The sequence below is a fragment of the Nymphaea colorata genome, chromosome 1, assembly GCF_008831285.2.
Source record: "Nymphaea colorata isolate Beijing-Zhang1983 chromosome 1, ASM883128v2, whole genome shotgun sequence".
Taxonomy (NCBI): domain Eukaryota; kingdom Viridiplantae; phylum Streptophyta; class Magnoliopsida; order Nymphaeales; family Nymphaeaceae; genus Nymphaea; species Nymphaea colorata.
The window spans coordinates 31,446,370-31,468,417 of NC_045138.2; the positions used below are offsets into that span (position 1 = coordinate 31,446,370).

Genomic DNA, 22,048 nt, shown 5'->3' on the forward strand with positions numbered 1-22,048 from the left:
TAGCCTCTTAGTGGCAAATTGTCTTTTTATTTTTTCAATAGCAATTAGAACTTTTAGTTGCATTATTTTGCTAAGTTCTTTTCTTGCCGCCACCTGCGAAACCATCTGCCAAGAGAAAAACTTGTCCTGCTCTTCTCCTACCACTACTGCTAAAGTTACGCATTCACTAACAAGTAAGCATGTAGCTTGAAGCATGACTTACTTGCAAACTAATCAGTACCTCTAAGGTTTGTCCATGTGGGGTGTAAGCTTGACGGTTACGAGAGGTTACAAAATTTAAAAGAAATTATGTTAGGGGAAGATTTTGTTTGCAAAATCTTAAAATTTAAAAAAAAAATTAAAAAGTTGGGGGATGTCCGTTTAGGTTTTCATGGTAAACCTTTAGATCTTCAGAGTTTCAGGTGAAAGTGGTGAAGAGGTCAGCATCAAAGGCCTGCCTGCTAAATTTCAAACCGGGGGTCCATTCTTCCGAGTTGAAATTCATCTCCAATGGTGGCATCTGAGGTGCCTTTGTTAAATCTGAGTCGTGTGATACTAGTTAAGGGCCTATACAAGTGGCCATAGAAGAGTTCCGAAGCGTAAACTACATGATATTTACCAACGGCAGATGATGATGATGAGCCAGAAAATTTATCCGTGGAAGTTTTATAAAAAAGTTTATAGGAGTCGAAAGAATATCTTTCGAAAAAATATATATATATAAAAGAATTGAACCTCTAATAATTCAACGACCCCCCAACTCCGATTATATTTTATTCAAAGGTGATACCGTGGCGATTTCAAAATTTTAGTAAGTTTACCAATGTTCTGCCTTTTCGATTTTGCTACTGCTTTTTATGCCCATCTTCTAAGGTCTTGCTGAGAAAGAAAAACAAGTTCCAGTCTATCGTGAAATTGATTTCCTGATACTGATGTCTTGAAATGGCGAAGGAGACGAAGCTAGAGTCCCATTTGGATCTAGCTGGAACGTTATCTTGGATTTTTGAAATGGGCATGAACCAAAAGAATGTCTAAGCACAAGGGTCGATCTGGGTTGCATATACATCAGGTTACAGGAGCTCGAAATATTCTTTTTATCAGGTGGCAGCTCCATGATTAAAAGTGGACCCCGATATGTTTGAACACATACGTCCGGCCCATTAATCTGCTGCTGGACACTCTTAATGTTTTCTCTGTCACAGACTAGGACTGAGGGATGAAGACAGTTTCGCGCCATGTTTACTTGCTCTATACGTTTTTTTCTTTTTCTCTCCTCTTATTTAAGCATTAAAGAAGGGCTTCATCTTGTAATGATAGATGTCCAGGAATCTGCTGAGCTGACATTATTCCCATAGGTACAACTTCAATATATTCAGTGCTTCAAAACGAAGCATCCCCATTTAAAATTTCTGTAGAAGTTGGACAAGTGTATTATGCGTAAGTCTAGAGTTAAGTCTGCACATCTCTCTCTCTAACCTCTCTCTGGTTTTTGAAATGAATGCACATTCATTGTGAGGTTTGAGCGTATATACCAACATGGTTCATTGCAACTGCGGAAAAGGTAGGTTCGCAAATTCGTCTTACCAAGGTTTATCAGAAGCAATTTATCGGGTATAGTAAGAAACTTTCTGTCAAATTTAGTAACTTGTTCTTAGAAGTGGGGCAGACAGACCATGAACAGCTGAAGAATAGTAAAAAAAAAAAGTAATAATAGGAAAACATATTTTAAATTCAAAAGGTAAAATGATTCGTCAACAACTTTTTTATATATAGTATCTGCACTTCCATCTCCATAGTATCTTGAATTCTTTTATTATGATTAAGTTGAGAAACATTTTAAAATGTTCACGTATACAGAGCGAGCAGGAGTCCAAGAAACAGCTGGAAGGTTAGGTAGTATTATGATAACTAAAGAGTCTCTCTCTCTCATATATATATATATATATATATATTGCTTTGCTGATTGATACCTTGGCCACTATGCATCAGCCCATGTTGGACCATTTCGCATTTCTATCTAAAGTTCATTAACAAACAATTTTTAAAATATTTAACAAAATAAAGAAACATAAATTTTTAATTCCCATATCCGCCAACAACATCTGAGTTTGTGGCTGATATGATGTGCATCAACTGATACAGCCGAGCCAAATCCGATATTGGGCATGTCTGATGCATTAAAAGTGAACAATTTTTTTCTCCGGCAATTCAATGAAAGATCACCAGCAATGGTAAGCTCCGCAAAGACAAGACAAGCAACATAATATTTTGGAAGCGTCTGCAACGCCCTTTCTTTTCCTGCAAAACCAGTTTATGAACATGTTCACTATAATCCAAATCTCAGAAATGTATATAAATTTGCACCACTGCTTTTGATGAAGGGATGTCTACCTTGTATATCTCTTGAACAATTTTGAAACTTTGATTTGGAACTTTGCTAGCTTCAGAAACCCTACAAATTTCATGAGCTTACCGCTTCATGATCCAATGATCTAATGGCTGCTTCTTCCAAACACCACCGCCTCTTATGTAGCTAGGCACATTCATATGGTCAGGAGCCAAGAAAAAATGATAAAATATCAAAGAAAGAGGTCTGCACTCTATGTCTGCGAGTTGAATTTTGTCCATTCAAAAAAAAAAGTGAAAACCTTTTGTTTCTGCAGCAAAACTTCTCTCTCTCTTTCTCTCTTCCTTTTATCTATCGAAAAATTAGTAAATACCAGAATACTTAAGTAAAAGACAAAAACAAGACCTAATAAATCATTATTAAGATATTTTTAATGCAGTCTAATCTTATGGATGTGATTTTAAAAGTGGTTTGATGATGAACATGCATTAAGTTATTCATTTTTTAACTTTCATTATGTTTGTTTAATAATAAAAAATTAATGGCTCTTATAGCATCCAAATTTAGAATAGTAAAAAAATCAAAAAAAATTAGATAAATAACTTGAATTAGAACATAATTTACATTGAATTATTGTTTATGAACACATTAAGACGTTCACATTTTTTATAATATTTTTAATTCAAAATTAAGTGGCTTACTTTAGTGGTTTGATATTTACCAATTTCTCTCTCTCTCTCTCTCTCTCTCTATATATATATATATATATAGATATATATATATATATATATAGATATATATATATATATATCTTCAAATTACACATTAGCTATCAATTATTTTGTTGACTATCAAAAAGACAGAAGAATGAAGCCAATTATGAGGGATATAATGCACTACAGATGCTGCGTGATTATTACTTTTCAATTGGACGTATTCTACTTCTTTTCAAAAGGAACTTAATTTTTTAAAAAAGAAAAAGAAGAAAGAAGCTCGAGAATCTGAGACTAAAATTGCAGGAAGCTTCCCCCAACACACAGACACACACGCACACGTATGTAGAAGCCAAAGGCCATACTGTAAAATGCCATTTTATAATAAATATGGTCAAATAACAGCAGCATTCAGTAAAAATCGATGGCAGCAATGCCAAGTGGAAGGTGTCTACACGAGAAGAAAAGTCAGGCCTTACCTTCCGGCCAACTTTTTCTTCTTCTTCTTCTTTTTTCTTTAAAAGTATGAAAATTTTTTAAAAGATTCTGAAAAATAAACTACCTCTATTTTCAATTTGGTAGCTCAAGAAAATAATGAAAAGTAGTTTTTTTTCTTTTCGTTTGAGGCATCTAAGGAGGGTACTTTCGTCATTTAAGATAGTCGCACACAGCTCAAGAACAGCTAAGGTGATCAACAAGAAGTCAGCATCCCATGAAGACCCGTCGGCTCCTTCATCCGTAAATGACAGAAACGCCCTCAGCATTCGTGTTATTGCCCATGTGGGTCCGGGTAGTAAGTGATCCACAGCTCAGATCCAATGAGCTGGACATTTACATCTCCCATTTCCTTGCCAAACCCATGCAGACGGACAGATAGCACCAACGCCCACGTACGCCTACGCATCGTGGACCCGAATTCCTTAAATCCAGTGGGCCCGAACCCGAAACTCATCCCCCACGAGCCCTTGATCCAAATCTCTCCGGGTCTTCCAACATTCAGATATCCACTGAAACACCGGTTCTCCCGTCTGTATCTGGATCATCAGATCCAGATCAGTTACGTAATCAGAGCATGCCATCTGTATGCATGATATGCCATCCACATGCATTGTATGTCCATATAACCATCATTGGTGGTGCACACATGAGGATGCCGTGGGTCCCACATTCAGATGGTTCTGGATCCTCGACTTAGGCCGGGGGCGAATGGAAGTCGACAAGGAAAAAAAAAAAGGGATGGCTCTCCAAATCGGCTCGGCTCGGCGCAAGTTAAACTCGTAGATCCATTTTGCCTGCAACTGGACAAGATTTGGTCCAAACTTGGAGCTTTTAGTCCGATCCACCTGCCCAATTTGAGTTTGATTCAGATCCAGATTTAACCCGATTTGCTCGACTCCGTGTCCTGTCAGTCGCCACAATGAAGACCTTCCTCAAGCATCCAACCAAAGAATAACTTGTTGAATTCGAATCACATGCTCCATCAGATCAAATCATACATCCAAGTGGTGGATATGGGATTGCCAACTCTTGGTTTTCTCATCGGATCAGGGAAATTTTAGTTCTTGGTCCCGCCGTTTCAACACACGCAATTGGATGTGATCTGGATGAGATCCGGATCCATTTCCATTGAGGGGACCTCTTTTTTCACCTTTTCTGGATCAAAATGCTAGAAGTTGGGACCATTATGAGTGAGATTTGTTATTCCTTGCTTCGTTAGCTTACTGGACCACAATATCGGTTTGGGTCCACTTTCCAACAACCCTAGTAGGTTCGCCATAAGCACCATTATCCGCTGCTTAGTGAATCGGACCCATGACGTGCATCCGGGTCCACGATAGGACACAGGATCCATGACTCAAATTGCTCTGCATATTTTTGCAGTATATTAATTACAATACAATTTCCTTTTATTTGGCAAATTTTTTGCAAAGAAAAACGCTTCATGCTTCGAAATTTTGGATGGGAGTCCAAGTTTGTTTGGTAACTATGTTATTATTATATACACCATGTAAAGTTCGGTACTTCTTTTAACATTTTATTTCTGAGAAATTTTCAAAGACGCACTTAAACCTTTGAATTGTTAAAACACATCCAAATTTTGCATCCTTCATAATATCAATCTTCCATCCAATTAAACTCTGGATTGCCACTGTCTTAAGCATGGATCATATGACAAAATGACTAAAAGACCCTCGATAACCATGAAAGATATGAGGCGTACGCTCAACAATATAAACAATTCAGAGTCTTTCCAGTTATAGTAAAATATTTATGTGCATTTTTTAATTTTTTTCTTCATTTTTTATAATTATTGGTTTTTAAAGAAAACATGCATATATATATATATATATATATATAGGGTGTCGGTGGCATCGCTGGAGCTTGCATAGATGTCTCTAGAAAGGATCATCGAGGTGAAAAAGAAGGACAGTGAAAATTGTACCAACCACTGGCGGGACGAAATGTAGAGGAAAATATTTGAACAGTCACACACCCCACAATTCTTCTTCATTTACTCCAAAAGATGGCCTTTTTCTTCCTTTACTTAAAGCAACCTCGAGTTTGCTGATCTCCTATTGTAACTTGGAAAATTTTATTAAGTAAAAAGAAATATAACCCGATTCCGGCCATAAAAAGTCATTGCGGATAAAGTCTCTCGGAAAATTTTTTCCTTGGTTTGGGATTTAAAGAACATGGAAAAGATTTGAAGAATTCTCCACTAGAGGAAGTAATTCTCAGGAAGAAAATGTCTACGAAGAGATTCCCTTGGCGGACTTACACCCCAAGTTTTGGACCTAACTTTGGGAGGGAATTTCTCCCGTGGTCACGGTCAGATCAGGAGGATCTATTCCATCCTTGACTTGATTGTCACCAAATGGAAGGATACTTTGTCTCTTCTTGTGTATGTATTCTTTTGTTCCTCGAAGATGTTTTTTTTTTTTTTTAATTCTTTTTGGAGTCCAAAATTTGTAGGTCGAATCCGGATATGGATTGTGAATGATCGGATCTAGATCCAATTGGTAGCGGGTTTTGGATCGTAGGCCCATGAGAATCGGATTATAGGAAACCGATTGGGTCGGTTATGGGTTACAACTTTTGGAATTCAAGTCCTTTTTAGCTTGCTGAGAACAGGCAATGAAACAAACCGATGGGTCCCCATGTTTTGGATCCTTATCTAGATCCACATCCGAGTCCTTATCATGACGTTACCAGCCGCCATATGGGTCCAAAGTTTAATCTTATCGTCTCAATAACAAGCTGACACAGATAAATGGGTCCCCGCCTTGGACCTCCCACCAGGATCCAGATTTGGATTCTTGAAATAGGACACTTTGCAATCGGTCTTTAACCAGATCTTGTTTTCCCAACCTATTGTTCAACTTTTGTATCGGTTCTTGAACTTTTATTTTGGATATGAGAATGGTATCACGAGTTAGTTGTTGACAACCGGTTCCTGATTCCAAGAATTAGTTGGATCTAGGCTTGAACACGAGCTAATTCGAGTTATCAATCCCAATTCAATCAGCTGTTAGTTCGTAAATCTAAATTGGATTTTATTTCTTCATTAGATTTTTTTTTTCATATCGGACTTTCTTAAGAAATTTGGTCAGTTAACTGACCCAAATATGATTCATTGACATCCCTAACCGATTTAGAGTTTCTGGACAATGAGGTCCAATCTGATCCAGAATCCAGTAAACTGGGTTCGAATTCTGTCATTGATTGGATCTGGATAATCCGATCCGGGCCTCAGAGACTGCAAAGTACATGAACGTGGACACGAACATGCACGCTTCCTAATTTTGATATGTTCAGTAATTTTATAAATAGATTTTTCCGGAATTGAAAAAATTACCGGGTCAGGTTGTCCGTACAACTGCCCCTGCAGATCCAGTAGGACGGGGGGCATATCTGTCAGTAAAGAAAGTCAAACCCCATTCGACCGTCCAGCTCTCTCCCGAGCCGCTAAGCCGCGGCTTCCGTCAATCCAGCGAAGCCGTGGGGCCCAACATTTATTCATTCCAAGGACGGTCTCTACCCTCCCGCCTTTCCCGGTTCCGACCAAATTTTTAATTTTCCTCATTGCCTTTTTTTTTTTTAGTTTTATCAGAAATAGGTTTTCATAAAAGGCCCCTTCCCCCTTTTCTCCGTGAACTGCCGCCAAAAGTCGATTTTTTCATTCCTTATATTTTTTAATTTAAGAAACATATTTACAATGGGTTCTGTATTACAAAATTCGTGGCCATTGCCATGATTTAATATGTTATTTTTTTGAACTACAAATTATTTGAACACAAATTGTGTGAACTTTAGACGCAAAAGACACAAGAGAAGGATTATAAAGTTTCTTAACACTTAACAGTAAACATAAAAATCAATTTTTAAGAATTTGCAATATTTTTTATTGAGGCCGAAAATGAATGGAACTAGAAACGAGAAAATGCAACGAAATCGAATCTAATCTTTTAAAAATTAACAACAATTCGTACTAACTTTAACTCCAATTTTCATCCAAATTTAATAAGTCCGTATGAATTTCACACCTTTCAATAGCCGCTTTGCTTCTTTACCCCTAGCGGCTAGCACTCCTCAACTCTTTGTACTTTTTTTTAAAAAAAAATCATTAATGATCATCAAGTTGCGAATCCATTCAAAACAAACTTTTATTTTATTTTATTTATTTTTTTACAATCTAGGGCGACAAATAAAGAACAAGTTAAATAATCAAAAGAAGAAAAAGCGAAAAGCTTTACTTGTTCTCCGTCACGCCGACGAGTAAGAAGGGGGGCAGTTTGCAAATCAAAAAGATTTGGCGCATACATTTATGAAGAAAAAAGATCGGGTGGTGATTTGAGTATTCAGCAACAGAAAAGTCCACCACCATTAAAATATAATAATTTTTTGGACGACGACCGAGCACATGGGGTCTTCCTACTTCCCGACGTACCGCCACGTGTGCGTGCGTGCACCGGCGTAGCCGGTTTTAGCGCGTTACTCTCTGCCGTGTGGGACGCGGCTGCCGCCAGGTGGGGCCGTTCCGTCGGTCAGACACCGATACCGATACGTCGCTGCGAAACAAAAAACGGTACACAATGGAACCGTTTTTTCTGACGAGTTCGACCGGGACCCTCCTCGGTCTTTTACTTGAGTTCCCCATCGAACGCGTTTGAGAGTCGTTACGACTCGCCGAGTTCCTGGGGGGAACGGACAACGTGGGCGGTACGCCGGTGGGGAAGCGGCCGGAGCACGGGCGCCGACAGTCCAGGCGGCAGGCAACGGACGTAGGAGGTGGGCCCCGTTCACGTGCAGGGGCTCCAGAACTGGGACCCACAAACTTACATGAAAATCTCTTGCCATTCATTTTCTCTCTCTAAAAATGGCGAGGAAGGGGCGGCCACCACCACGGCCATGAATGCCATGAATGCATGCATCAGGAGAGAGCGGCATCGGCATCGGCATCGGCATCCCCTGGTTAGGTTAAACTTAACTATGGTTAAGCCCCTTTGTGTTGGGGCTTATGCCTATGGGGACCTTCACCTAACCCTTATGTATATATGAGTATTAACTATTAAATTAATAAAAAATGGCTGCCAAGATTAAAATTCTTCATTGTTTTATTTTTCTTTTTTCTTTTTAATCATAGAAAATAAAAATGTAGACACCAGGCCGCTTAAATGAATTGCAACTGTCTTCCACTCAAAACTATCACAAGACAAATTTCTTTCAAGTTGAATTTTGAAGGGAGAGTTTTCAACGCTGCCATGAAATATTGAACTCTTAACGTTCTTTAGCGTAATGGGCGGAGGAGCTTTAACAAATTTTTATTTTTATTTGAAGAGTCTAAATTAAGGCCCAGCACCGGGCTACTGTCGGGTACCCGGAACTCAGCTCGACTCGACTATCGGCTCGACTACCGGATATTAAGAATCCATAATCACCATAACCATCCAAGAAACTTAGCTCCTTGGATTTGAAATCTACTCAAACATAGATTTAAAAGAAAATAAGCCCAATCTAAAAGCAGGACAAGAGGTTTGATTGAAACTTCCGCCTACAACTGGATGGTGGGTCTCTCGAGCTCAAATTCAAGTGGAACCACTTCTCAAATGTCTTTCGTGAACAAATAAAAAGTCATGAATGGTGTGAAAATGGATTTGAAGCCAAAATTTGGACCATGGAAACCAGCTTGGTTGGTGCATTCAACCATGTTTCCAAGAAAAAAAGAAAAACCCTAAAAATGGGGTGTGGACAAAGAAGAAGCAGAAGCAGCCAAAAGGGGAGAGCATCCTTTATCAACACCGCCATCAAGAACATGGATGGGGAAGAAGAGGAAAGAATGAGAGTTAAATTGAGCTAACTAGGGTTTGACACAGTAAACAAAACCGGCAGCGGTTTCGCAAAAGGTTGTTTTCCATTGGTGGGTCCCACACCTTCTTCCACCTCCAAACGCGGTTTTCGAAATCCCTCCTCCCCAACTTCGCTTCTGCGCCTCGTGTGGGGGGCAAATGCCCACCCATTCCCCTCCTCCGGCCATCGCCGGCCCTACCGGCCCTTCCCCTTCTTGCAAAAGCAGGAAGAGAATAAATTTCAAATACGAAACCTAATTTCTGCCCATATAATAATCACGCCAGCAAATTACGTCTAGGGAGAGAAAAGAAAGAGATCGGATAGCATCTGCTCGTTATAAAGACGACACAACTCACAGCTGCAAGAGACATGAGAGAGAGAGAGAGTCGACATAGAGAGAGAAACTAGAGAGAGAGAGTGGCATTTTTTTTTTCCCTTCTTTTTTTTTGAGCTGGGTTTTGGCTGGCTGTGATGTTACTCGTCGCCACCACTCTCCTCTGTCTCTAAAAACACCAAAAAGCCAGAGAACCAGACATCTCCCTCTCTCCCTTCTTCTCTCTCTCTCTCTCTCTCTCCTTCTGTCTGTGTCTCCCCCTCCCCATCCCCAAATGGTTCCATGTCTCTCTCTGCAAGCCATGCCTCCATCATGAGAAGATCAAAAATGCACCACCATCTCCCATTTTTCCTCTTCTTCTTCGTCTTCCTCCTCATTTCCCCTGGCTTTTCCACCGCCACTCTTCCTGCTGATGGGGAAAATGAGGTAGATTCACAGGAGGGGGAAGGCAGGTGTGAGGCCATATGGGTCGACCCTTCCTTCCATTTCGAGAACCCGAGGCTCAGGAGCGCTTACATTGCCCTCCAAGCATGGAAGAAGGCCATCTTCTCCGACCCACTCAACCTCACAGGTAACTGGGTCGGCCCCCATGTGTGCAACTACACCAGCGTCTTCTGCTCCCCATCTCTCCACGACCCAAACCTCACGGTGGTGGCCGGCGTCGACCTCAACCATGGCGACATTGCCGGATATCTCCCTTCGGAACTCGGCCTGCTCGCGGATCTGGCCCTTTTACACATCAACTCCAACCGCTTCTGCGGCATCCTGCCGAAGACCTTCCGTAAGATGAAGGTCCTCTTCGAGCTGGACATCAGCAACAACAGGTTCTCCGGCAAGTTCCCCAAGGTGGTGCTGGATCTGCCGTCGTTGAAGTTCTTGGACATCAGGTTCAATGAGTTTGAAGGTTCGGTGCCCAGCAGGCTCTTTGACAGGCCTCTGGACGCCATTTTCATCAATAACAACAGGTTCAAATTCACGATCCCGTCCAATCTCGGCAACTCGCCTGTTTCCGTCATTGTTCTGGCGAACAATGGCTTCCATGGCTGTGTTCCCCGAAGCATTGTCAATATGGCGAACACGTTGAACGAGATCATCTTGATGAACAATGGGCTGAGCGCATGCTTGCCGTCGGAGTTCGGACTGCTGCATAGCCTGACGGTGCTGGATGTGAGCTATAACAAGCTGGTGGGGCCGCTGCCGGATACCCTGGCGGGGCTTCGCAACCTGGAGCAGCTGAACGTAGCGCACAACTTATTGTCTGGGAAGGTGCCGGAGAGCATCTGCGAGCTGCCGCATCTGAAGAACTTCACCTTCTCTTACAACTTCTTCACCGGCGAGGCTCCGAGCTGCCTGTACCTTCCGGCGTTCGACGATCGTCGAAATTGCCTGCCCGACAGGCCGAAGCAGAGGCCTGTCAAGCAATGTAAGTCGTTCTTGTCACATCCTGTTGATTGCAACTCCTTCAAGTGCAGCCCTGCCCCACCTGTTCTTCCTCCACCACCACCACCGCCTCCTCCTCCTCCTCCTCCACCACCACCACCACCACCACCACCACCACCACCTCCTCCTCCTCCTCCTCCTCCACCACCTCCTCCTCCTCCCCCACCACCATCTTATCCACAACCAACTCCATCCCCTACTCCTTCATATGGTAATCCTCCTCCGCCACCACCGCCACCGCCTCCACCTCCACCTCCCCCACCGTCAACACCTCCTTCACAGCCACATCCACCTTCCCCACCGCCACCACCTCCTTCACAGCCACATCCACCTCCCCCACCGCCACCACCTCCTTCACAGCCACATCCACCATATTGCGTCAGATCTCCACCACCACCTCCACCACCTCCCGTCTACTGCGTCAGACCTCCATCACCACCACCACCTCCCGTCTACTGCGTCAGATCTCCACCACCACCCCCGCCTACGCAGTCTCCGCCTCCGCCAGTATATTCTTCCCCACCACCCCGCCCACGGAATCTCCGCCACCGCCTCCGCCAGTATATTCTTCCCCACCACCCCCGCCCACGCAATCTCCGCCACCGCCTCCGCCAGTATATTCTTCCCCACCACCCCCGCCTTCGCAATCTCCTCCACCGCCTCCACCTGTACATTCTCCACCTCCGCCACCACCAGTCTACAGTTCCCCACCTCCACCACCATCGCAGTCACCGCCTCCGCCCTCAAGCCCACCTCCTCCACCGCCATTTTGCATTGAACCTCCACCACCGCCTCCACCGCCCTGCATAGAGCCTCCACCTCCTCCTCCTCCGCCTTGCATAGAGCCTCCACCATATCCATCTCCGGCACCAGCACCCTACTCCATTCCACCATCTCTGTCCCCGCCATCACTAACACCACCGTCGCTACCACCATCTCTTCCTCCATCATTACCACCATCTCTGCCCCCGCCTTCATTACCGCCATCTCTGCCCCCGCCATCATTACCACCATCTCTGCCCCCGCCATCGTTACCACCGCCGTCGTTACCTCCATCTATTCCATCACCTGCACCTGCATCCGTCCCACCGCCGGAATATGTCACCCCTCCGCATCCCACGCCAGTGCTCCCCCCTCCATCAGCATCACCACCAAGCGAATACAGCCCACCGGCTCCTCCAAGTGAGTATGCACCGCCACCAAAGCCTGGTTGCGAGACGCCAACACCACCTGCTCCGTATTCCATATCACCGGTGGCGCCACCTTCGTACAGCGTTCCGCTCCCGCCGGTGAAGGGCTTCAATTATAGTTCGCCACCACCGCCTCCGTTCTATTGATTCTTTTGAGCATTCTTCAAGAGCAGCACATTTAATCGTTGCCGTCAAGCTGGATCCATGGCTGGTTTTTACAATTGTGATTCATTGATCCATGGTGTGAAGAGGAAAACAAAGATACTCTGTGGGCAACCTTGTTGCCTAATTGTCATTGATCCATTTAAGTAAGATTCAGTTTGTGTATCTTGAATCGCAGTTTCAGTTCTTTGTGTAAGAATTGTGTAACATGTGAGGCAGTGAAACAGGAGATAAGAAAGGTAGAAACAGTAGAGGGTCATTTATTTGAAAGATTGTGAATAAAGATTGGAGAGAGGGAGAGGGAGAGAGTGGGAGGGAAAGAGGGAGAGAGAGAGAGAGAGAGATCTTAGTTGCAGCCAAGGGATGTATAGTGGATCAAATTCATGGGGAGTGCTTCTGGTGTCTCTATCATACTTTGTTCCTATCGTTATAATATGATGATTACATATTTATTTGCATAAATTGAATGGTGGTTCTCTTTCTGTTGGTTTTCTTAATTGGTCTGATGTTGATATCTTACCTTCTTATTCTCAAGTGTATGTGGATTATTGAAATGGTGATAAGACGGTAGCTACTTTGTTTTATTTATGAATGCTGAAATTTCCTCTTATGAATGCTTGATAATACGATAGAGACTCGCGAATTTGATTTCTTTTACACAGATCTGAGCACTGCTCCTGCATCTCCTGCGCTGTAAGTTCGGGCAGGATTATAATGTTGGTGATGGTTTCAGGCAAAACCTAGATGTTGCTGGCAGTGTCTCTGATCCTCTTTTTCTTTTTGGGCTTGTTGATGTTGGGAGATCTTGGTAAAGGTTATTTCTAAGTTCTAGGTCGTGTGGAATCCATGGGCATACAAGCTAAGCTATCCCTTGTCTTTTATATTAGTTTTTCAGCTGAAGTCATTGAATGTGTTCATGACTGAACCGATTGGCATCGATATACAATCTCATAGGTTCTTTGGTTGCCTGTGATGCGGGCGATTCTTGCAGAGTGAAGAAGCATCGGAGTGTGTGAAGAAAGGAAGACGGCAACATTAGACTTTGTGTGTAGCATCTCTTTCTTTTCCAAGTCTTATTTTTTTAGGACCGACTTTTACTGTTCTTGAAGACCTCATGTAGATCTTCAGGATTGACATTTGAACTTGGAAACCCTAGTCTGGAGGCAATTTTAAATGCAGAAACCTCCTTGATTGCATGTGGGTGGTTGCTTGCTCAATGATTTCAATGCCCATTTGCTTGCACCTAAGGCCTAACTGTCTTGGGGATCTCTTCCTATTTTAGTTTCTTATAGTCCTATCCCATTACATTAAAAATATAAAGATCAGTGGCTTCTCAGAGCCGTTGATGCCGATGATTGGCAAGAGATGGACGGCTACCAAGATAAGGGTAGTTGGGTGCATGGACCCCTTCTCTACACCGGTGGGCTCACGCAGCTTGTTCTCTGTCAGATCCATTATAGTTTTCTGTGTGGCACTGTTCTTATTTAAATTCAAAATCATTAACTTTTTTCCAAGCTTTGAATGAGCCTTTATCTAACATCGTCTTCTACCTACAGTTAATCCTGGAATTTACTATAGTTCAGGCCATACTTTACAGGCGATCTGGGTCCCGCCACTCATGAAAATGTAAGATGGGTCTTCCAGTTTTGCAGTTAAAAAACTGGCAGGAGAGGTCTCCCTGGTGTTTACTGCAGCAGTAAAAAGAAAAAAGACAAGTTTGAATGAACTTTTTTTATCTGATATGGTTCTCCACCCACAGTTAAACCGGGAATTTCCTGGCTTACGCGCTTTTCAGGCAACCTGGTTCTCACTATAGGTGAAAGTGGTGGGTGGGCATTTCAGTTTTTTCAGCAGATCTATGTGCAGGTAAACTTGTTGGAGGAGGTCTCATGGTTTTTACTTTAACAGTAAAAGGTGACAAGCTTAAGCAGAGAAGCCAGTAAGAATGGCAGCCAAGGGAAGAAAAAGATGAGGCCTTTCATTGTTGTGCATCTGAACACAGTGTATTTTTTCTGTCTGACAGGTGGGTATAGAGGAAAAGAAACAGGAAAAAAGAAAAAAAAAAGAAGAAGAAAAGAAAGGGTCCACAGCTCACTGTAGCCATGTGTGATGATCTTCAGTTATTGCCATGGATTTCTTCTTCATAGCTTCTGGTAGGACAAAAGCAGAAAACCCTAATGTTTGCATTTGACAGCACAACAAAATAGCTTGTTTTTTTCTCCCTGAGTGCATCCCATTTGGTTGCGATTAGATGATGACCCCTTTGGCCTACTGGCATGGGGCTGAGTTACCTGTTATGAGGGACCTTAAATGGTTAGATATGGTTTTGGAATTTTCATTTTTTAACTTTATCGAATCTGATCTGATTTTCATCGTATTTCGATTATCAATTCGGATTGCTGTTTGCGATTGGGTGACCGAGCCGTGCCGAGCCAAGCCTGAAATGTGAGTCAATGTGTGCCCGACCAAGGCCGGATCGAGCCATTTTTCGAGCTCTTTTTTCCGTTGATGGGAAGGTAGGTAAAGGGAAAACTTCCACCATTCTCGGCTGCATGTTAGCTAAAAGTCCATTGTCACAAAAATGTTACGGTAAAGTTGTATATCTCGAAAATAAAATGAGAAAATCTTGACAATTTTTTCAAAAATTTAAAACATTTAATAAACCTTAAAAATTATAAAAAATCATAAAAAATATGAAAAAATAGGGTATAATACACGTTTTTTCATGTTTTTTATTTTTTGACATTTTTTTAAAAAAGACGCATTTTGTACGAGTATTATATGGCTGATTATGTTTTGTTGTATTATACAAGTCTTTTTCCCAATTGAATGAGTGAACAAGTTTCCTCACCAAATGAAAACGAAGCCAAAATGATTGTTGGCCAGCTTGGCTAATCTACCAAAGACCTTTAACAAAAGGAGAAAATTTTCATATGCAGAGAAACGAGACCTGTCCAAAGGTAGGTTGCAAAATGGATTCCGGCAGTTAAATACGTCGGAAATGGAGTTAGATTCAGATTCAGTACAACAGAAAATGGGAAAACCCTAAAACCAGATACAGGTCAGTGGCAACCCTAGCCAAAGATTTTTATGAGCTTATTTTCGTGGCTTGAGGCCAGATCTTTATAGCTAATCAGGTCATTAGGTATATCGCTTTTGATAAATTTTAAATGGAGTTGTTAAATAATTGATCAATTAAAACCGAAGCTATTAAAGGGTGGGCTGAGATGTGTCAAACCGAATTGTTACCTAACCATATAGGTCCCCTGAGCCTTGCTTTTTGAATGATCACTAAGAAGTAAGAAAAGTGAAAAGGGGCTGAATTCCAGTGAACTCTTGTGAATTCGTTTGAGAAAGTGACAGCGGCGTGTCTTGGTGGGTCATTCTTGAGTCTTGACCCCCCAAGTGAACGGTGGAGAAATTGTATTCCATGTGAAATGGAACTCAAGTCGTTGTCAATATTAATTTTTAGTGGGTATCCACTATAAGTTTAGCTCAAAAGATTAATCAGTGCCCTTTAAATCTCAACATGTTCTAACTTTGGAAATATGTTCAAATCGACAGTAAAAAAAAAAAAGTAAGAAACTTTGGTGATTTAGAACTTAGAAACCCATATTTTCACATCTCAAGTACACGATTTCAAATTCATTTTTTACATATAATTGGAATTTGGTACAAACAAATCTGAAAATGTCAAGGTCCCTATATATATATATATATAAGAAAAATAGAACTTGCCACAAAAAGAGCACCACCATTTTTCACGTTTAATTTTGAATCGAACCTAGTGTCGCTTGCCGCAGAAGAGTCAACTCCCGGTTCCTTCAAAGATGGGTCCGCCGTTGACCGGAAATCGTGCTCAGTAACTGAGCATTAAGGTCAGTCTTTTATTGCCGAAAACGGAGATTAATGGCTCCCCACAACTCACTCTCTCATCCCAAAGTGGTCCTCCTCAATAGAGGCACTCCCTTTTGTACTCGCCACTAAAAGCATTTAACGGCAGTAAATGCTAAAGGAGGAGAGAACACGCAAAAGAAAGAGTGATAAATGGTAAAGGTTGTAAAAGGAATAAAGAGAAAGGCAAAAAAATAAAAAGGAAGCAAAAAAAATGTGGTGGGCACGCCTTAGCCATTTGCCCTAGTCTATAGAATTTAATATTTAATTAAAAAGCGTATACTTTTAAAATTAAATTAAAAAAAGCAAAAGTGCATCAATTATGTGAATATTAGACTTTATAAAACCAGGCTAAGAAAGCCATAAATTTTTAATACGGAAACGATGAGACGTGCCGCGAAACGAGAGACCCAAATTTAAGGCATCTTTGGCATTTGCTCTGTTTGCACGATCCAACGGGGGATGGATGATGTACGTGTGGAAATGTATATCAATGTAGATCATCATCATCATCATCATCAATGGTGCCATAATATCATCATCATCATCATCAGTGGTGCCAGATGCAATGACACCATTTAGCAAGCCGAAATTGATTTCTCCGGCAAGTTGCCGGAAAAACCTTTCGTTTGCCGCCGGCATTGAATGCCAATTCCAACTTCATTACACAAAATCTTTTGGGTTTGTGTGGGATCTGCTGTTGGAAGTTTTGGGATTTATATAATTCTAGGAAAAAAAACGATTTATCAAGTTTTATGTGAACTATGTAACTAGTTGAAACAATGTCTTAGAAGTTCTTTGGAAAAAATCATTTTTATGTTTGTCACTTTTAATAGGGATGTCAATGCTTCGGACAAAATGAATAGCGGACCGAACCGAACCTTTTTCCGGTGAAAACCTGCGGAGGGGTAGGCCGTCAACCTTTTGCCAAAAAATCAGACATTAAAAAAAAAGGCCATCATACAAATTAAATAATTTCCAATACAATGAGAACACAAAAAAGAAGCATGTCACAAACTTCAATGGCATACGACTTCAAATTTAACATCCAATTAAGAAATCAGATCGGACCAGTCTTGACTGGACACAGCCACAAGAGAAAAAAGAAAGGAAAAACCCAATCTAATCTCTGTATGTCTTCAGAACAGTCAGCCTGAACCAATCGAGTTCAAAATCCAATTCTGAATCTTAAAATGAACTTTTCGGTTCGAAACCTCAAAGTAAGATCTGCTTTAATTGGATTAATCTCATAATTTGACTACATTTGTGAATGCGGATCTGAGATCCATGCTGCTGAAATCCGCCGTTTGCTTAAACTGTGAATCTCAGATCACTTCCGCTCGAATAAAAGGAAAACAAACATGCCCTAAATAATCTGTGCTTATTATAATGGAGATTATCAGGTTGGTCATCTCTCAAAATATGTCCTCCTGGAGTTATTCTTCAATCAAAATGAGGAAACCCTTTTTATATAGTTGGTCAAGCTTCATGTGATGCTATATAACTCCAAATAAAATGGGTCAAACACCATAAGTTTGAATTTAATGGGCATAGGGCAGCTGGTTGGGTTAGAGGCTTGTGAAAGTGCACGCCTCTAATTCGATTCTTTCGAGTGTCATGCCTTTACATCTTAAAGTATGATTAAATTGAAGAGTGCACTATTGCCATCACCGACACTGATGCTGCTCAGGACCCTCTGAAGTAGAGGGAACCTCTCACTCACTTGAAAGGTTACCTTGTGTCATTGAATTACATCCTTGATTTTCAAGTTGACCAAAGTTTAATTTGAGATTATTTAATATTTTTTGTTAAATTTGTGACTTTTATTTGGAAAATTATTTAATATTATTACTATTATTATTTGCAAATCCAGCGCTACAAGGCATGATATTTATGTCAGCGCATGAATTTTTTACACTGTTTTCCAACTCTCTTTTTTTTTTTCGCCATTGATTTGTCTCCATTAAAGGAACGACTGGGATATAGAAAATTCATGCAATATGAGATCTGGAACATGCAAAAGCCAAATTTGGTGCGAGTAAAAAATGAAAAATGAACGCGAAAAATATGTGCACGTAGCCAAGCAACAACTCCCAATTAATGCAGGGCGGTCGATCCTCCAATGTTATGTGGACACGTGTCAGATAAGGAATGACAGATGTGTCCTCACCGACGGTGGTGATTGACTGGCATAGAGGACTTCTCTTTTACTCAAGGCCACGTTTGTGTCAAGGATTGTGATACACCAGTTGATCCGAATCCAAAGCGATGGACCCGATCCTATCGGCTATGATGAATACCTAAATCGGACTACCTGTAAAAATTTGAATGTAAATTTATATTTTCTTTCATTGGAGTTTTGGGTTGGAGTCCAAGTTTGACATTTAGTAATACTTATATCTGATCCCAATCCAAATCCGATGCGGGGGCGATATATATATATATATATATATATATATATATATATATAGATATATATATATATATATATATATAATGTCATTTTATTTAAGGACTGGAAATCTGACATCCCCTCTCAAAAAAAAAAAAAAAAGCTTAAATATGAGGTTCTAGCCACACACTGGAGATCTCGAATCTCAATGTTTACATGGTAATGTGAAATCTCACGGTCATACCTTAGGAGTGTCACATAAAAGGGATTTTAAATCAGCCTTATATCCGAGATCTAAGGCTACCAAACGCACCTTTAATTTCTAACACCAGAAATTGTATTTGAAATGTAAGATTTACTTACATCTTTGGTAGCATAAGACTATGTGGCTAGGTATTAAGAGCGTACATCTACGTAAAATTGTGTCGATGAGATTTTATATATATAAAATGTTGATAAGAGTTAGATTTTAAAACCATGCTTTGTTGTCATAATTTCCAAAGTTAAAATCTGTCATGTCATGAAATTTGGTGCATTGTGAGCTGGTGGTCTGTTCCAAGCCATCTTCTTTATTCAAAGAAACTGGAATGTGAATCATTTGATAAAAAAAAAAAATTGTTCGCCAGTACGTCCAATTAATCCTCACGAGAGAGAGAGAGAGAGAGAGTTGCACTTGATTGGATCAATCATCCAAAGTATATAATATATTGTGAGAGAGAGCGTGCACATTTTATATATAAATATATAGTGAGTGAATGGTGACTCTATCTAACCAATCACTAAAGGCCATCCAATCTATAGTGGTAGATGGTTAAAAGAAAATTGAGAGAAAAACATGTGAACTAATAATATATGATGTAATACCAAATACATTTTTTCCTTGTTTTTTCTCACTCGTCCGTTACAATAGATTGGACGGCCCTTGTGGCTTTAGATAGCCAGAATCACTAATTAATTTTTCTACTTTTATATATATATATATATATATGTATGTTGTCGGTAGAGCATGCTTTTAATAGGATAGGATAGGAAAGGAGCGACCGTTTTGTGTTTGGACCACTTTTTCCTGCCCCGAGTATCAAAACCAACAATCTCATACAAAAAACCGAAGCAAGAAATATGAAAGCTTTATAGAGAGAGAAATAGAGAGAGAGATTCATGAAACAAATAAATAACTGTGTTTCTTCTTAGGTTTTCAATTCATGAGAAAACCTAAAAGAATATTAATTAAAAAAAGTAACTGTGTTTTCAGTTGGTTTTTTGTGTCACTAAGGAAGCGTGAGAGAGAATTCTTGAAGCAAAATGCATAACTTGTTTTCACGTTAAAATCTCGCATTTTCAGACTGTGATTTTCCTAAACTTGAGTGCTCACATTTTTTGCACAAAGGTCAGACTAAGTTCCAAACGATGAAAAGCCAAATTTATGTTCCCTAACAGCTAGCCGGGCGCTTTCTTTGAGCCAACCCAGATCATATTTCATCGAGAAAATAACCTATGGTTTATCAACCTCGAGAAAATATTTTTATTTTTCCTAGGTCTTAAATCTAGGAAATTTTGATACTTGGAAACATCGAGATGAGAACGTTTGTATTATATATTAAATCATTTTGGTTCATTTGAAAGTTTCCATAGAATGAGGTGTTGCTTATTCCTTGTAGCAGATCTCTAAGTATCAGGTATGCATTTTTGTCCACATTTACCAACTCATAGATTACCTAGCCATAGATATTTATACCTTCCAAACTTTTATATATATATGTGTGTGTGTATGAGATAGAGAGAGAAAGAGAGAGAGAGAAAAGTATTTCATCCTACAACCTAGATAAAAACTAGAGGCCTTTTGATCCTTCTCTTCCCCTTCCTCTTGCCCCCATGATCCAGTCTGCATCGCCTGGTATAAGCTCAATGGATCTTAGCTGGTATAATTCTCTAACCTCATTGGCGCAGAGGCATGGTGCCCATGAGAAACAGACTAATGATGCAGTTTTTATTGGCAGCAGCTCGACCAGATATGCTATGTCCCTTATAGTGACAATTTCAGAGAAAAGTAAGGAGAATGAACATTAACTAAAGCAATATGGTTCTGGGGTTCAGCATCTGAAATGTTAAGCAAGAGTAGGTGAAAGTAGAAGAAGGAAAGCAATCTTTTAGAAGGACAAATGAATTTCTTGGTAACTATGATCCTAATTACCCGAGCTTTCTTGGGATCACGCTCCACATCAATGATATTCACTGCTCTCTCTCTCTCTCTACTTTCCACATATTCTACATAAGAAAGGGCAACAATTAATGGATGGGTACCTCAAAATAATATGCTTTTATCACTCACCATTTAATGGTAGCTCGTGCACTGGCCATATCAGCCGGTATAGATCGGCTCATCTTAAATTGTTTCACAATTTAAAAGATGTAAGTAAGAATACTTCTTGTTCACTCACAGCCATAGTGTTCTCTCTCTCTCTCTCATCATCTCTGTGATTCACAGAATCACAGAGATGATGAGAGAGAGAGAGAGAGAGAGAGACAACACTGTGGGTTTGAAATGTTGGTTTGAAAGACTCTAATTTAATAACTCTCATGCCATTGGCAGCATCAATATATAAAAATAATCAAATATTTAGAGAATGATATGAAAACAAAGATATTTTGTGGGGCTCTTCCATGTGCCATTGCCCTTAGAGCAAGTATATTGACGGCAGCTCTTCACCCACTTCATCACCTATTTGGTGTCCTTGTATGGCGCCTTCCTTCAAGTAGGATTCCCATTGTCTCATAATCGTATTAATTCACCAACTGGAACATAAATGTCTTGGAGGGTGTTTGGATGACACTTCAAAATTAAGTTTTGGGGTGTTTAAGTGCCAAGAAAACTTGGTTTGAGCATTTTTTACCAAACCTAGTTTTGTAAAAGGGAATGAAAAACCTGACCCTCCTCGGTTAACTCAAATGCACCTCATAAATAACACAAGTTGAAAGGATATGGTGAAATTTGTTCTCAAGGAGTCGGCACAATGGATGAGATAGGGGCTGATAGGCGACTAATATCTGCCAATTATCTGTGTTGTAAGAGGAGAACCATCGGTATGTAAGTTGAAGCACGATGAGGGCGGCACTATGAGACACCGAAAGTAAACACTATACCCTAGGGGGATGTAGGGTTGGGTGAAGAATGTGGCTTTCAGCTGAGCAGTGGGTCTCGCCCGCTCACCCGAAAAAAGACATGGTGAAAGTTGATAGCGACAGACATAT

The 22,048-nt window shown here is 40.7% G+C and overlaps 1 protein-coding gene across 1 annotated transcript; it reads left to right on the forward strand.

Moving 5' to 3' along the window:
• Window positions 1-9,743: 9,743 nt before the first annotated feature.
• LOC116256546 (leucine-rich repeat extensin-like protein 4) lies at window positions 9,744-12,995 on the forward strand. The gene is given in 2 exon segments (XM_031632944.2): window positions 9,744-11,668; window positions 11,671-12,995. Coding segments are annotated over 2 exon segments (2,493 nt in total). The 5' UTR covers window positions 9,744-10,003; the 3' UTR covers window positions 12,499-12,995.
• Window positions 12,996-22,048: the final 9,053 nt, after the last annotated feature.